This window comes from Bison bison, unplaced genomic scaffold (assembly GCF_000754665.1).
Source record: "Bison bison bison isolate TAMUID 2011002044 unplaced genomic scaffold, Bison_UMD1.0 scf7180017864236, whole genome shotgun sequence".
Classification (NCBI taxonomy): domain Eukaryota; kingdom Metazoa; phylum Chordata; class Mammalia; order Artiodactyla; family Bovidae; genus Bison; species Bison bison.
In genome coordinates this window covers 3221119-3237174 of record NW_011494808.1, presented here as the reverse complement: position 1 = coordinate 3237174, position 16056 = coordinate 3221119, and the positions used below count along the sequence as shown (strand labels likewise).

General features: G+C 44.2%; 1 protein-coding gene across 1 annotated transcript in view; it reads right to left on the bottom strand.

Moving 5' to 3' along the window:
• HOOK3 (hook microtubule-tethering protein 3) overlaps positions 1-16056 on the bottom strand; it is a 92139-nt gene that overhangs the window by 59475 nt on the left and 16608 nt on the right. Inside the window, exons 4-6 of the mRNA XM_010846449.1 lie at positions 6273-6345; positions 3330-3380; positions 1660-1792 (exon numbers count right to left, since the gene is read on the bottom strand). Of these exons, the coding sequence (XP_010844751.1) occupies positions 1660-1792; positions 3330-3380; positions 6273-6345 (257 nt within the window). The remainder of the gene's footprint in view (positions 1-1659; positions 1793-3329; positions 3381-6272; positions 6346-16056) is intronic.

Below are 16056 nucleotides of genomic sequence, written 5' to 3'. Positions count from 1 at the left end.
GACATAAAATGACGTGAGAACCAGGTTAGTGCACGCTTTTTGAAAAGTGGAAAAAAATAATTTAAATCTTAAAAGTTAAAAATCCAAGCACGTATGATTGCTGGGCGCAGACTCAGGAGCAGTGGAGGATGAGGTGGGCTGTATCAGAGAGCTTATCCTGAAAAGCGAGCGTCTAGGTCCAGAACTTACAGCACAGTTTGGCACAAAGAGCACCAAGCTCTCATGTGGAAGAGACACAGGCTTTTGTCCTCACTGGCCTCTCACGAGCAAGAGATCTGGGGTGAATAATACTTATATGAGTCTCAGTTTCCCAGTCTACAAAAAGTGTTCTTCGCTGGGTTACCAGGCAGAAGGGAGACATTCAGTTAAGTATTATTATTAGTGTGTTTTTACTACTAATCTTTGCTTTTTCAAATCCACCACTGTGTATCTGCCCTAGTTTGAGAAGTCAGGTAGCCGAGATAAATGGATGCTGAGCCAACGCTCTGAGCAGTTGCTCTTCACTCTAGAAACTGAAAAACATCCTCTGAACAGAAAGCACGTGCTTCTGCCACGCTTTATGGATTACAGAGCACACACACACACAGGATCACTGACTCCTCACGACAATCGGGTTTCACACCCTCACTCGGGCCATGAGGAAGCAGGCCAAGCACCGAATCCCGGGACGGGAGGTAGACGGCAGAGCCCCTGGCCAGCCTCACACCTTGCATCCCGCGTGCCAGCAACCCAGAGATTCACAGCATTTGACGCAAGCTCTCAGCTGCGCTCCTGAGGACAGAGAACACCCTCCGGACAGTGGGGTGTTAAAATCCTGTTCAGAGTGTTCACTGCTCACATAATTTTCAGGGAAAAACTCAATCTAGGTGTTACACAGAACATGCGGTCTGTGTGAGAAGCTCAATGAATATCATGATTGCTTTCCCACAGGACTACAGATATAGGTAACATTCTCATCTTTTCCTATTTGGACCCTGTAACCAGCCACTCTTAATGGCTACACACTTTCAAGAGCTGAGAACTCTCCTAACAGAATAAACATGTAAGAAATTCTTATCTGAATTTAACGAACTATGCTAAATAATTTTTATCTGCCTTTTAAAATCAAAGCACTTACTTAGAAATGCCCGTCCCACTCAACTTAAAGTTCTACGACGGCAGGTACTAGGTCGACTGACACTGTCCCAAACCCAAGCGTGATACATATATTCAGTTAAGTGTCTATGAAATAAATCCTTCAATCTAAAACATCTAATTTTAGGTAAATTACATATCTTGCCATCTAAAATATCAAATTTTAAGTTCCCATAGCTGAACTGATCACAGGTATTAATTACTATTAATCAGTAATTAACTTGGCTGGACCTTGTCCAATTAACAGTAAATTTCATCAGACTTAGTGTCGTTAAAAATAATCTACTCAAAGAATTAGGTAGCCTTGCAGAAAGGGGAAGGACATCATCGCAATCAAATTTGTTCTAACCTGTTAAACTCTTTTTAAGCTTGAAAACAGATTACTGGTAAAAATCATAGAAAAGGGCATTCTTCATGAGTGGCCTTAAGATGTTCTTGTTTGAACATGCGATCTGTATACACGTAATAATATGAACTACTTTCCTCGGTTATTTTACATGCACGTGCTAACTTCAAATATGTTACCTTGCTTCTGTTCGCAGTTCACAGCACAGCCTAAAATAAGCTGAAGCATCCTTCCCAGCTCTGCAGCGTCGGAGTGCTCAGCGATCAGGTTCACGTCAGGAAGAGTAAAGTCATTGATCTGCTGCCCTAGAATCTGGCCAGAGAGAAACACTTGAGAGCTGCAGTGACATCTACATGGCCAACTAAAATCTGATGAGAGAGGAGTCGTCCGCACCGGAAACTCCCTGCTCAGAGCAGAGCTGTCTAGTCAACCTCACTCACGATTCCTAGTTCTTTCTACCTCCCCCATGTAAGTTATAACCCTCCTGAGTTACGGCAACTTAGTCTCTAATCTTGTATGTGATGTGGACACTACTGAGCCCCCCATCTCCCCCGGAGGACTGGCTGTGCACTCTCTAGAGAAGTAGAGCCCAAGAGGCTCTAAAACCCGGGGGCAGCGGAAAGAGCAAAAACTGAAGGTAGTTTCACGCCCGCAGAAGCAGGATTCCCCTGGTCACTTTCACTCTGTGTGACTCCAAAATGCTAATAGCAAGATGCCCATATCAGGAAAGAGAAGGGAGACTGGCCCTAAACGAAGTATCTGAGGACAACTGGGTAGGTTTCTGTCTGATGATGGTACAGTGAAGAAGACCCTAAAAGCACGAAAGCAAGACCAATGTGGCTGCAGTATGTGAGGTGAGCACAGAGCTGTCAAAGAGGAGGAGAGGGGGTCGCGTGGCATCCGGCGGCTCCTGGTGAGAAGTGAGGATTTCATTTTCAACACAACAAGGAGACCAAGAAGGATGATGTGGGGGATGAGAGTGACGGAACTGAATTTCCATTAAAAAAAAAAAAGTAGCCTGGCTTGAGAGTGGAGAACAGATGGCAGAGGGGCAAGAGTAAGGCCAGGGCCACCGGCTGGGCTACACCAGCGACCCGAGCAAAAGCTGATGACTGCCTGGTGTAGGGCGCTGGCAGCAGAGACGGAGAAAATGGCATTCTGGAGAGTTAACCAACAGGCCTTGCTGAGGGCATCAGAAGGAGGAGGACCGTAGGATGATTTGCAGGGCTTGGACTTGAAACAGGAGGGTGGACGGCGGGGTCACGTGCTGAGATGATGAGGACAGATAACCTAAGCGCAGACATAGGCTTAAATGCAAGTCAGTTTGTGGAGAAAAACAGTAAGGAAGTAACAGGTGTTTCTAGGCTGTGGTGTGTTCATTTGCTATCTGTGATCACGAAATCTAAAGACAAACTAGTTCCACTGCCTGATTCTTTTCCCCATCGATGTCCTGACCATCCTGATACAGACTCACTGGATAAACTGAGTTAATCTTAGGATGGGAGTCTGCCAAGGAATAAGACGGAAGCAGGGAAGGGACTTGTCAGTAATTTTGCACCTTCATGAGTAAGGAGAGATAGGAGACAGTTAACAGATAGCAGAAAGGAAAGCTTACATAAATGAGTAACCCTTCACCAACTATCCATATTATAGTGAAAAAGATTATTTATCTAAAATTCACTTAATAGCTGGTTTCCTGAACCAACATCATAGAGACTATACAATGGAAAATAAAGCTGATTATTAATTCTGAGTTAATTTTTCCTTTACTTGAAATTATTTTCAAGTACTGGAAAATTAAACTATCCTATAGTAATACTTCCAAGGAAAATGAAAAGAATGTCCTTACCTCATGATTGTAATCCAGGATTCCTTTCAAAATTTTCTTTAAGTTGCTTATCTGTTTAAAGAGAGAAAAAAACAACTGGGTAAAAGCCAACCACAGATGAAAACACACTTTAAGCTAAAAACTTTCTGAATCAACAATCATTCTTGTTAATCATAAAGTAAACATAAAAAATAAAATTCAACAGTACATTTGAATCACCATCATAAAAAAGGACTCTGAATGGTTTATTTGATCTAAGAGATTTATAAAGCAAATTAATTAAGCTTCCAATTATTAAATTAAATGTTCAATGTTCTGACCACATTGACAGAATCAGAAGGTAATTGCAGAAGACTTAGCAGTAGGATCAAGGTATGTAGATTTTCTGCAGGGAAAGAAAAAAAATGTGGCATGCTTACTGAAGACTTGAGTTCAGTGCCGTTTTCCCCAGAAAAGCAGAGTTACATCTTATACAGAGGTTAAGTTCTAAAGTTAGAGAATTAAGCAAAAATTATAGTCAAAATTATCCTCACAAAGCAACCTACGAAAACAGGTTGTCACCTATGAAAGAATGTCTCAAAGCTCCTCCATGGTCAGAAAAACAGTGTGTTCATTTAGCTGAGACCAAGAAAATATTTAGGAGCCATTAGGTTAAAAAAAACTATCTTTAAATGTCTGTACAATGCTCAGCATTGCAAGACAACAGTGCTGTAAGGAGCATCTCAGTAACAAGACAGGCTGAGGGACTAGCAGCCACTCAACTCCGAGCGCAGGCTCCTGCTTTTGCCCCTGGGGGAAACCACAGGCACAGTCACCTGCGCTATTTCCTGCAGACTTGCATTTTCTCCCTTGTTTTCTGGACCCAACTCGTGTGGCTGGATCTGTGTCAGGGTGCACACACGGCAGGATCCCTTTGATCATCCACCTGGCTGCCCCTGGTGGATGCTCCTAGTGGAAGACATTCTAGGACAGAGGGCAGGAGCAGTGGGAGCCATGAAAGAAAAGATTCCACAGCAGTGGGGCTCAGGGTCATCGAAGCCATGCTTAGTTTTAAGGGAAGACAATTAACTGAAAACATCATCCTTAAAAAAAAAACAACTCATAAATTAAACATGTTCGCATCCCTAAGAAAATTTGGAGTCATAGGAAATCTATACTTTCTTTGGTTCTATGGTGTTCATTTATCTTTTAACATTTTAACTTCGAAAAAGTCTTGAAGATCAATGCATTAGTTTAAAACGGCAGTTTATTCTCCACTGGAAAAACGACAAATCTTATTATTCATTCATCAACGGTAGCTTAAAATCAATGGCATCTTAAAATTTAAGAAATACAGCTGAAGAAATAGAACACAGGATATGATACAGAGAACAGGAATGCAAACCAGAGTGGCGCCTGTCAGTTCTGAACACGAAGGACGTGATAAACACTCCCCTTCTCTGGGTTACTGCCTGCCACCCTCCTGACACTGACGACTGTGTGGGTTTGTGTGTGTGTCTGTGTACAAACCGTGTACCCAGGAGTGGAGCACGCAGCTCCTTTAGTAGCAAACGAGCTGATGAGCAGCCTGATTTCTATGTCGTAACACTGAAGAGCTACCTCTTTAACTGCCTATTCTTGAAAGGCTATTTCGAAATTAAAACAGTGTCATTAAACAGCATCCATTAACTTGAGTTTAGTGAAAAAGAGGAATTAGATTCTGTCAGACCCAATGTCTAGTCAATGAATAAATATTTTCCTCAAACATGTGCTTTATGGAAATATAAAACAAACCAAGCTTGGCCCGTCCTAAGTCCAGGGATTTCACAAGCTCACTCATCTGAATTTGAGTCACTACTAAGCTGTATCAAGGGCTTCCCTTGGCTCAGGGGTAAGGAACCCGCCTGCCAACGCAGGAGAGGCAGGTTTGATCCCTGGGTCAGGAAGATCCCCTGGAGCAGGGCACGGCAACCCACTCCAGTATTCTTGCCTGGAGAATCCCATGGACAGAAGAGCCTGGTTGGGCTACAGTCCATGGGGCTGCAAAGAGTCGGACACGACTTTTAGCGAGTAAATAACAAACAACAACAAGCTGTGTCAAAAATAAATGATTCTAGAGTTCTCCACACCGCCAGTTATGACCACAGAATGATTCTGTGTAACAAGATTACAGAGATGGAGAGGGAGGCGGCAGCGGCCGAGGGCCCGGGTGACGTGGGTGGTGTGTGCGGATGCAGGGACACGCATGTGGACAGAGCCAGGCAGGGCCGCATACACTGCACAGTACATCCACATCAGTCCTTAGATTTCATAGAAACCGGGGGATCGGTACGTGGAAATTCTCTGTACTTTTCTTTTCCCAACCCGCTATATGAGTCTATAATCATTTCAAGACAGAAAGGTAAAAAAAAAAATTTACAGATGGGCTGTGATCTGTATTTTTAAAAAATAAAATAAAAACATTACTGCATAGAGCAAGGTTAGAAACTTATCTGACTACACATGCACAGACACTTGGGCGGGTGGGAGGCTTCACTGTGAACTGCATTTCTCACTGTGGGTTTCGCTCAAAGATGCTTGAGAAGTACTGAAAACTAAGGTTATTAGAATGGAAATAAAAATAATTCATTCTCTGAGTGCTGTGGACACAGTAATGATCAGTATTTCCTCATCTTTAATAACAACACTAGCAACTAACGTGACTGTCCTAAGTACATTACATGCATTAACTCGTTTATTTCCGTGGGGTGGATCCTGTCACAACCCTCATTTTATAAATGGGAAACTCAGGCTCTGAAGGGCTGACGTGAGCACTGGGCTGGGCTGTGGGCCTGGTCACTATGCTTCACTAGACAGCACTGTGGTGAGCAGTCTCAGCTGACCCCCATCTTTAGTTACTATTCACCAAATGCTATTTCAGACACATCAGACCAAAAGTCAGCAAGTGTCACAGTCGCCCAAGCAAAAGACATAAAAATAAAATACCTTTAGCCTCCAGTTATCTCCTACTTCAGTTTTGATTCTGTTTAACCAATTTTCATCAAAATACACAGGATCTCTGCAAATAAGAAAAAGCTAGCATATTAAGATCATGTAGCTCTCAAGCTAAAACAAAACACACACATACACAAACACAAATGAAATTCATTTTGCATCATCACTTAATTGTTATGTAAAAATGTATTTGACACATATAAGTCACAAAATAATACATGACACTGAATGTAATTACAGTAAGTTTCTCTAAAATCAACCATTATCAGCTCGTTAAAAATATTTTTTAATCAAAAACAAGCTAAAAGGTGAAAAGTGATAAGATAAAAGTTAAATATATTTTTAAAATTATACACTAATCTGGAATTAGCAGATACCATACTAATATCTAAAAGCAGTCAAAGTCAATGACAATTGTTTTAAAAAGGTCAATGAAATATATTAGGAAGAAGGTTAAAATAAGCTATTCAGTTAGTATTTCAATGCCTTTCATCCCCTACTACTTTGAAGGTCACCAACATTACTAAAATTTTAATGTGCTTAAATAGTATAAACAGAGGCCTGTTTATATAATAGTAGGCATCAGACAAAATTGGATACTGTTTCTGTTTGCAGAAGCCCTAAATCTAAGATAACACTTGGATTCGGTGTGGACAAACAAACCGAAACAAGGATATAACCTGAACATACTTATGCTTATTTTTCTCAGGAAAACCTCCAAAACTCCTATAAATACTAGAAAGAAAGAAAGAAAAAAAAAAGCTTTTAGCCTGGCACGATATTCACCTTGAAGTTCTTGACACAGATGCTTTAAGAAATTAAATTGTATTTGTTCAAGACCACAAGTTGAACACCTCTGACCTGCTCTAGCAAGTGCTGAGTTGAAAGATCTATTCACAACATAACTGTCTCCATTCACCCAAAAAATGTAACAGCAACCAGAAAAACATGTTAGGACAAAATCAACAGTCTCAATTTAAACTGTCACTCAAACTGATATGCACAATCAGTACTAAATTTCAAGTTATCTTTAAATGAAATAACATGCTATCTAGAGTTTCAAAATTTTATTATTAAAAAAGATGTACTTATTTAGGCACATGTATTTATGAAAAAAGTTACGAATAAGTTATCTCCATAGAAATCTACGATGATTATTCTTGAAGCCTGTACCAAAGTTAACATATTCACTTTATTGTCTCTTTAATTTCTTTAATTGAGATATAATTCACAGACCATACAACTCACCTGTTTGAAGTGGATTTTAGTATATTCACATTACCACAATCTAATTTTAGAACTTCTCCATCATCTCCCAAAGAAATCCTTTATTCATTTAGCCATCACTCCTATTTCTCTTTTTAGCCGCTAGCAATTACTAATCTGCTTTTTACCTTCATGAGTTTGCCGTTTTGTACGTTTCGTGAAATTATGCACTGTGTGGGTTTTTGTGTCTGCTTTCCTTCATTCGGCATGTTTTTTAAAGTTCATCCTGTTGCAGCATGTGTCATCCCTTCTTTCCTTTTTAAGGCTCAATAATTTTCTGTTTATGGATACACTATACTTTGTTTATCTATTCATCAGCTGATATACATGCTTCATGTGGGTATGTGCCTAGCAACAGAATTGCTGGGTCCCCTAACAACCCTGTTTAACACGTGAAAGGTGACTAAACTGTTTCCCAAAGCAGCTGTACCGCTTTACATTCTCACCAGCAGCACACATCCGCTCCATTTTTTCCAGTCTTGCTGTCTGGTGCTATCCCTCTTTTTAGCTGTGTCTGTCAGCACGGATGTGAAGGACTGTTTCACTGTGGTTGTCATCTGCATCGTTGTAATAACTAATAACGTGGAGCATCTTTTCATGTGTTTATTGGCCATCTGTATATCCTCTTTGGACAAGTCTATTCAGAGTCTTTCCAATTTAACAACTGGGTTGTTTTTTTTGAGTTGTTAGTTTTTGTTTTTGTTTTCAGTATTCAGGATAAAAGCCCCTTATCAGACATAAGATGTGTAAATACTGCCTTGCATTCTGTGAGTTATCTTTTTACAACTTCTTGATGGCACAGTTTATGGCACAATTGTTTTTAATCTTGATAAAGTTCAATTTCATCTATGTCTGCTTTTTGTACTATATCTAAGAAGGTTTTGCCTAATTCAAGGTCAGGAGGACTCACTCCTATGTCTTCTGTGATTTTCAACAGCCTTAGTTTTCAACGTGGGCGTGTTTTTGGTAGGTTATGACCCGGGTGCATAATGTAAGCAAAGGGTCTAGCTCCATTCTTCTGCATGTAGATATTCACACTCAACTATTTTTGTTCCAAGCTTAATGTAGCTTCTTTAGTCGAAACTAATTTGAGTAAAACTGCAAAAAGAAGGAAACTGAGGAAGACCGCTGAGGTACGTGACAGTACAGAAAGGCAGTGGGGCCTCCTCGAGAACTAGACCAAGGACAGGAAGGCTGTTAGCAGTCTGGAAGGTGCTCGCCTGACTTTCCCCTTTGCTTCTGCCCGTCTATACATTTTCTTTCTGAAGACCAGCTTTGTGTCTCCACACATGCTCCAAATCTTCACCATGCCAGTTCAAGGAGAGAGTTTTGAAGAGCAGCCCCCAGCCAATCCCAATTCTAAACTCGCAGGAAACTGCAAACGATGAAGCCAGTCTGTTTCCATCCCCAGTCTGACTGTCACGGGACCAGAAGGATGGAGCGCGACACACACTGGGCCGACAAGCCCCCAAAAAGAGGCCTCTTGGCTTAAAACCTCTTGCAACAATAGATTATGCAAAGAAAAAACGATAATGTAAGTGAATTCTACTAAAATATTAAAGAATTACCATGAAAATAATTCAGAAAATAAAAAATTTCATATTTTTAATACTTAAATCATTGAAAAAACCATAATCTAAAAATCATTATCACTGCCAGCCAAGTTAACAGTCTTTCCAAATAAGAAGGACTCACGAGCAGCGCAACTTGTGAGTCTGGTGCTAAGTGGGGGATGCTCACCCAAAGCCAAAGGCACACTAGACTTACTGGTTGAGTTGTGATTCAGGGTCACACAGCTAAGAGAGACTTTCACCTCAACAGGAAACCCCTTAACTTATAAAAAAGAACGCTTTACAATGTTTAAGAAACTATACACTCTGAGAACTCCAAGACTATGAAATACTTCATTTACAAATTTAGAGTAACACAAATCGAAGAACTTGGAAAAATCTGAATAAAACATTTCAAGCCAAGCACTATGATACAGGTTGTTTCTTCCTAAAAGGACCACCGCGTCAGAACCCCAAAACGGCGCCTGAGCAGAGAAGGAAGGACAGCCCAGGCAGCTGTTACTACCCTGTACTCAGCGCCGGGAGCGTCCACGCCACGGAGCCCGGCACTCCGCGTTCACGGTGACCCTGCCAGGAAGGTTATCAGTGTCCCTGCGTGACACTGCGGAACGTCAGACTCAGGAGGCGAGTGATCGCCCCACGCTCACGCAGTTAAGCGGCACAGCTGATGGAACTGCCGTTTTTCTGACAACAGATGAGTAGTCCCGGCCACCACTGTCCGCAGAGCACCCTGGGTCTGACACACGGCAGTCCCCAGCACCGAACAACGTTTGGACAAAGTCACAGCACTTTTACTGAATAAGCTTCCCATCTGCCGCTTGGGTGGAAGACAACAGCAACAACAGGAGTCCACAGATCCAAACTACGACACATGTGAACTATCTGTGAAGCAGAACAGAACCACGGAGGCAGAGAGGGGACTGGGAGCGGGGCGGGAGGACGTGTGGGAGGGCTGGGGGTAGGTCGGGGTTGGCAGATGTAAACTGCTGGACAGAGAATGGATACACAACGAGGTCCTACTGTACAGCCCAGGGGACTGTATTCAACATCCTGGGAGAAATCATAATGGAAAAGAGTATTTTTTTTAAAAAGAACGTGTATGTAAAACTGAATCACTTGGCTGCACAGCAGTAATTAACACCGTAAATCAGCTACACTTCAATTTAAAAAAAAAAGGAACAGTGGTCCCCAGCCGGCTTCCATTTAAAGTGACTTTTTGTAGTCAAGAACTTTGACTCAATGTGCCAGCATCTAGCCATAACTCTGTTTCTCTACGTTGTTGACAATTTCCAGTGTTTTCTTAAAAACCCTAATTAAGGTTCTCAGGCTAGGATCAAACAACATAAAGGCAATCTTCTCCAAAATCGTAACAGATTATAGTTCTGCATAGATATGTAACCAACAAGGGATAATCTTACTGGGAGTGTTCCTCATGAGTAAGGGACTATCTTTAGCTTCTTACTACATCCTGACTCTGCTAAGAATACAACACAAACCAACCACAAAACATACAAAGCCATTTCCTCGACTTTTCCAGTAACACAACTACTTGGCTATAGCTTCTTTGTCACGGCTTAAGCTAAAGGAAAAGCCCATTAACTTTAATCCTTCATGTAATTCCACAAATACACTGTCTTCCTGTAGTCAACTGCCTCCACAGAAACCAAAACATTAAATTTTATTTCTACTGCTGCAATTATTAAAGTACCATAATATCCTTCCTGAATCCCCCAAATGAAGAGGAGGTCTGAAACAAACACCGCAGTTTGATTTAATTTCTTAATAAGGCATTAAAACCACCGAGTACAGCTCCTTTACAGCGCTGGGTCAGTTTCTACTATAAACAAAGCGCATCAGCTACATTATACAAATATGCTTAATAAGGCATTTTTAGTAGCAAACTTCACTATTTTTTTAAATAGATATGTTGATTCTTAGGTCTACTTTCTCATGATCTTTTCATTACCTAAAATGATCATTTTGGTTCTCTGCCATTAAATGGATATTGAAGAGTTAGCTATGATATTTATATTTTACATCCTTAATGACAACAAAAATAAAGTGAACTATGCTTTAGCCCCGACTGTGTCCGAATGAGCAACACAGGCTCCGAAGGGACAGGCTCTATCTAAACCAAGGCAGGCGATCCGGTCCCACAGGCCCAAAGAGCCCTTCCACCACTGTCCACAGCTTGACCGTCATTTCATCTCTTTCTTTTCCCTTGTTCTTGGTCTCTGAAATATAAAACCTGACGGCACTGAGAGGCACCTCTTACAACTTCTGATCTGGCTCTTTCAATCAATATGTGGTTGTGATAGAACAAGAAATAGGTTTGGTCGTCTCTGGTTCCTGAGGCTGAACTCCTAAAACCCTGTGAGTTTCCTGAGCGATGGGGTGTCTTTTACAATTCATCATGAGCTGTTTCTAGCCATACTAGAGCTAATGCTAAGGGGGTGACTCACTGTGGGACCCCTAGACAGCTTTAGGACCATGGCTGGTCCCAGAGGAATGTACAGCCCCACCCCCAACCTCCAGGAAGGGATGGAGATAAAGTTCAAACTTCCCTGAGGCTAATGACTTCACTTAGGGCTCTGTAGTGAAACCCCCAAATAAACTCCGTACAACAGAGTTCAGGAGCCTCAGGGTGGGTGAGCACAGCCCTGTGCTGGGAGGGCAGTGCGCCAGGGGCACGGAGCTCTGCCCTGCCCTCAACCCCACGCTCCCCTGGACAACTCTTTCATTTGGTTCCTGAGTTGGATCTTTTACAATAAAACTGTTATTGTAAGCACAGGGCTTTCCTGAGTTTTGTGCCATTCTCACAAGTATCAAACGCGAGGGGGTTCATAGGAACTCCAGCATTTGCAGTTGGCTGGGCAGGAGTGTGGGTGCCCCAGGACCCCGCCCATATCCACGTGGCGTCTGCGGTGGGGGCGGTCCCATGGGACTGGGCCTTAAGGCTAAGCCTGCCCTAAGTGTCAGAATCAAAGGACTTCGACCTCAACTCGTGGGGCCTGAGTCTCCTCGGGATATTGGCGTCAGGGAAACTTGATAGAGAATGACATAAGAGCAGGGAACTCTTCTTGGAGATAAAGGATAAAAGAAGATAAAAGTTGCTTTCTTTTCATTTCAAAGTCAACACTTGTAATTCCATATTCATTCACTCAGCTAACGTTTACAGAACACCTACTGCAGAGCCGGACAAGTGGGTCCAGAAGGTGAGGGCGGCAGCGAGTTAAACAGGCGGTCGGGGGGTGGGGGGTACATGGGGAGACGGACGGCTATCAGGGTGCCTGGCGGCTGGTGAGGAGGAGTGGCATTTGGAGGTCCGACTGATAAACACTGGGGGCAGCGGGCCAGGCCGTGCCAAAGCCCTGGGGCAGGGGACGCGTGAGGATGAGCCTGGAGCCAGTGCGGCAAAGAACACAGGAAAGTGAGGTCAGGATGGAGCCAAGTGTGCAGGTCACGTGGGCTCTCATGTGTCACTGTGGGCCCTCGGTTTTCACCCTGAGTGACCTGGGGCGCCAGGGTCGGCCTGAAGCTGGACACCTGACCAAGAAACCCTCTGGCTGCTGCACGCACGTCAGTCTGCAGACAGGCAACTGCAGAGACACCGATGCTAGCCTGGAAATTAACACGATCAGGGCGGCTAGACCAATACAGCAGCAGTAAAGCGAGTAATTTTCATCATAAACCTTTTTTAGTCCTAAAAACTCCACAATACACCTCTGATAAGTGAGGCACTTACCTTCACCTCACCCACCACGGTTCTGATGCTACACCTCACATAACAAAGAAACGCCCCCAGAATACCATCTGATATTCAGTCTACATTCACATCTCCTCCATTATATCCTTGAGGTGTCTTTGTTCAAACAAAACCCAAGCGTCATGCACTGTACTTGCTTTGTTTTTGAAGCTGTGGTAAGAACACTTAACGTGAGCTCTGCCCTCTCGAGAGACATTCAAGGACGGGGTTCAGTCGTTAGCCCCGGTGCAGGGCAGCACGGCAGGCCCAGAGCTTGTGCATCGCGTGGAACGGAAACTCTGTACTTGCAGAATAGCAACTCCCCGTTTCCCCAAATCCCAGTCCCTGGCAGCCACCGCTCCACGAGTCTGACCACCTCAGACACCTCCCGGACGTCACGGATGGAGTCTGGCCTCCTGGCAGCCGGTCGGCTACCACCTTACACGACGTCCTTGGGGGTGTCCACGTTGCTGGCCAAGGTAGGTCTTCCAAGAAGAGCCATCCGACGTGTTCGGTCAGTGTCTGTCTGTCTGGGCCCTCTGATCTAGAACTGTTCACTCCTTTCTTGCTGAACAGACCGAGTCAATTGTCCCGCGGAACAGTCCACTTTCTGGATTTGTCTGGCCCTTTCCTCGTGAGTTATTTTCACCTCTTCCTCTGTAGCTCTCTATAACCTGGAAGTCAGATCTAAAGGCTAGATTTAGCAATAGTTTAAAAATGTAGCCATCAGTATCTGCTATGGGTTGGATGCAGGATGTGGAGAAATCGGAGAGGGAGGTTTTAAGGTCTGAGCAGCTCAAGGCCAGCAATGCCAACCACTGAAACTAGAGGACATCCGACTGAGTGGGTCTGGGTAGAAGGCAGGGCTTAGCTTTAGACGTGATGACTCTGAGATGCCTTTCAGATCCGACTGGAGATGCTGAGCCTAAATCAAGTCCAGCTGCCAGAGGAGAGATTCACGCTGGAGATAAAATCTGAGCATCTTGGGATACGGATGATATTCCAGGCCGTGAAATGAATCATCAAGAGGTGAAGCAAACCAAAGAGAAGGGAAGAGGGGTGAGGCCTGAGTCTAAGGCTCTGCACCCCAAGGAGGGAACACAGGAGAGGGAGACCAGCCCAGGAAATGCAGACCACCCAGCGAGACAGGAGAGCAATCCTGCCGGCCACAGCACCCTGGAAGCCAAATGTGAGCGAGTGTCAGAAGGAAGCAGCAGTAAGCAGATGAGCATCTGTCCCTGGAGCACTCTCATCGGTCCCGGCGAGGACTGAGAGATCCTTGGAGTGTTCCTGCCGGTCCAGGAGAGGACGGAGAACGGCATCAGCAGCACGCAGGTAACTGATGTCCCGAACAAGAGCGGCTCCAACACGATGGTGGGGACACTCTGCCGGAAGTGGATGTGAGAGAGGTTGTTGGAGGTGGTCCGGGACAGACGCTCCGCCGGGAGGAGGACTGGCGTGCTGGTGGACAGGAGCAGGGTCCTGAGAAGTCTGTTTAAAGACACAGAAGCCTGCTGGTGGATATGACCCTGCAGAGCAGGGGAGAGAAGCAGAGGGCCCACAGGGGTGGGTGTCACTGCGGGCCCCAGCCCAGCCCGCAGGCAGCAACAGGCAGCGAGGCGGCGACACGAATGCTGGCAGCAGTGGGGTGGTGGGGGACGGAGTCGGGGATGCCAGGGAGACTTTCCTGTGTGTGTCTCAGTGTTCTCAGAAGTATGATGGCCCCTACCTTGGAAGGTGATCAGAGGAGAGAGGGGGGACGCAGGGCTGGGGGTCCCCCCAGAAGGAGACGGCAGGGCTGGGGCGGCACTGATACCGGATGACCAAAGGTTCCCACCGGGAAACGCAGGATAACGCATCCCAGCATGTCGGTGTTTTTACCAGCCAGGCTCAGCTGCATCACAGACCTAAATAGAAGCACTGAAACAGTAAAACTTCTAGAGGAAAACACAGGAGAGAATCTTAGTGACCCTGGGTCTGGTAAAGGTTTCTTAATACAGTTTAAAAAACAAAACAGGTGAACTAAAAAAAAATTATTATTAAATAATAATTATTTAATAATAAAAAGTTCAAAAACATTTGCTCTGCAAAGACACTATTAATAAAGTTAAAAGGGAAGCCTCAGGCTGGGGAGAAAATACTTTAAAACCTACATCTGAGAGCAAACATTCATTTAGAATTAAGAACTATAAATTCAAGAAGACAGACAATTCAATTAAAAAAATAGGCAAAAGGGGCTTCCCTGCTGGCTCAGTGGTAAAGAATCCACCTACCAATGCAGGAGACATGGGTTTGATCCCTGGGCCAGGAAGACCCCACATGCCGCGGAGCAACTAAGCCCATGAGCCACAACTAGTGAGTCTGTGCTCTAGAGCCCGGGAGACGTGATTCCTGAGCCCAGGGGCTGCAGCGACGGAAGCCGGCACGCCTCAGAGCCCGTGCCCCGCAACAAGGAAGCCACCACAGAGAGAAGCTCACGCACCGCAGTGAAGAACAGCCCCTGCGCTCCGCAGCGAGAGAACTGCCTGCGCAGCAACAGAGACCCAGCACAGCCAACAAATAAATAAAAGCATCAAAAAAAAGGCAGACGGGAGAGGGGACAGAGAAAAGGGAACCCTCCCACACTGCTGGTGGGAATGTAAACTGGAGCGGCCACTGTGGCGAGGAGTATGGAGGTTCCTTAAAAAACTAAAAAACTACCATATGATCCTGCAATCCCATTCCTGGGTATGTATCTGGGGAAAAAAAAACTCTAACTGGAAAAGATACACACAGCCCAATGTTCACAGCAGCACAATTTATAATAACCAAGACATGGAAGCAACCTACATGTCCATCAACAGAGGAATGGATAAAGAAGATGTGGTACGTATATACAATGCAATATTACTCAGCCATAAAAAAGAAGAAAATAATACCATCTGTAGCAACATGGATACAACTAGAGATTATCATACCAAGTGAAGGAAGTCAAAGAGAAAGACAAATACCGTATGATATCACTTATACGTGGGATCTAAAATACGGCACAAACGAACCTGTCCGTAAACAGAAGTGGACGCAGACACACAAAACAAACCTACGTTTACCAACGGGGAAGAGGGTAGACAACAGATACATTAGGAGTTTGGGGTTAGCAGATATAAATTACCATATGTAAAATAAAGTCCTACTGTGTGGCACAGGGACCTGT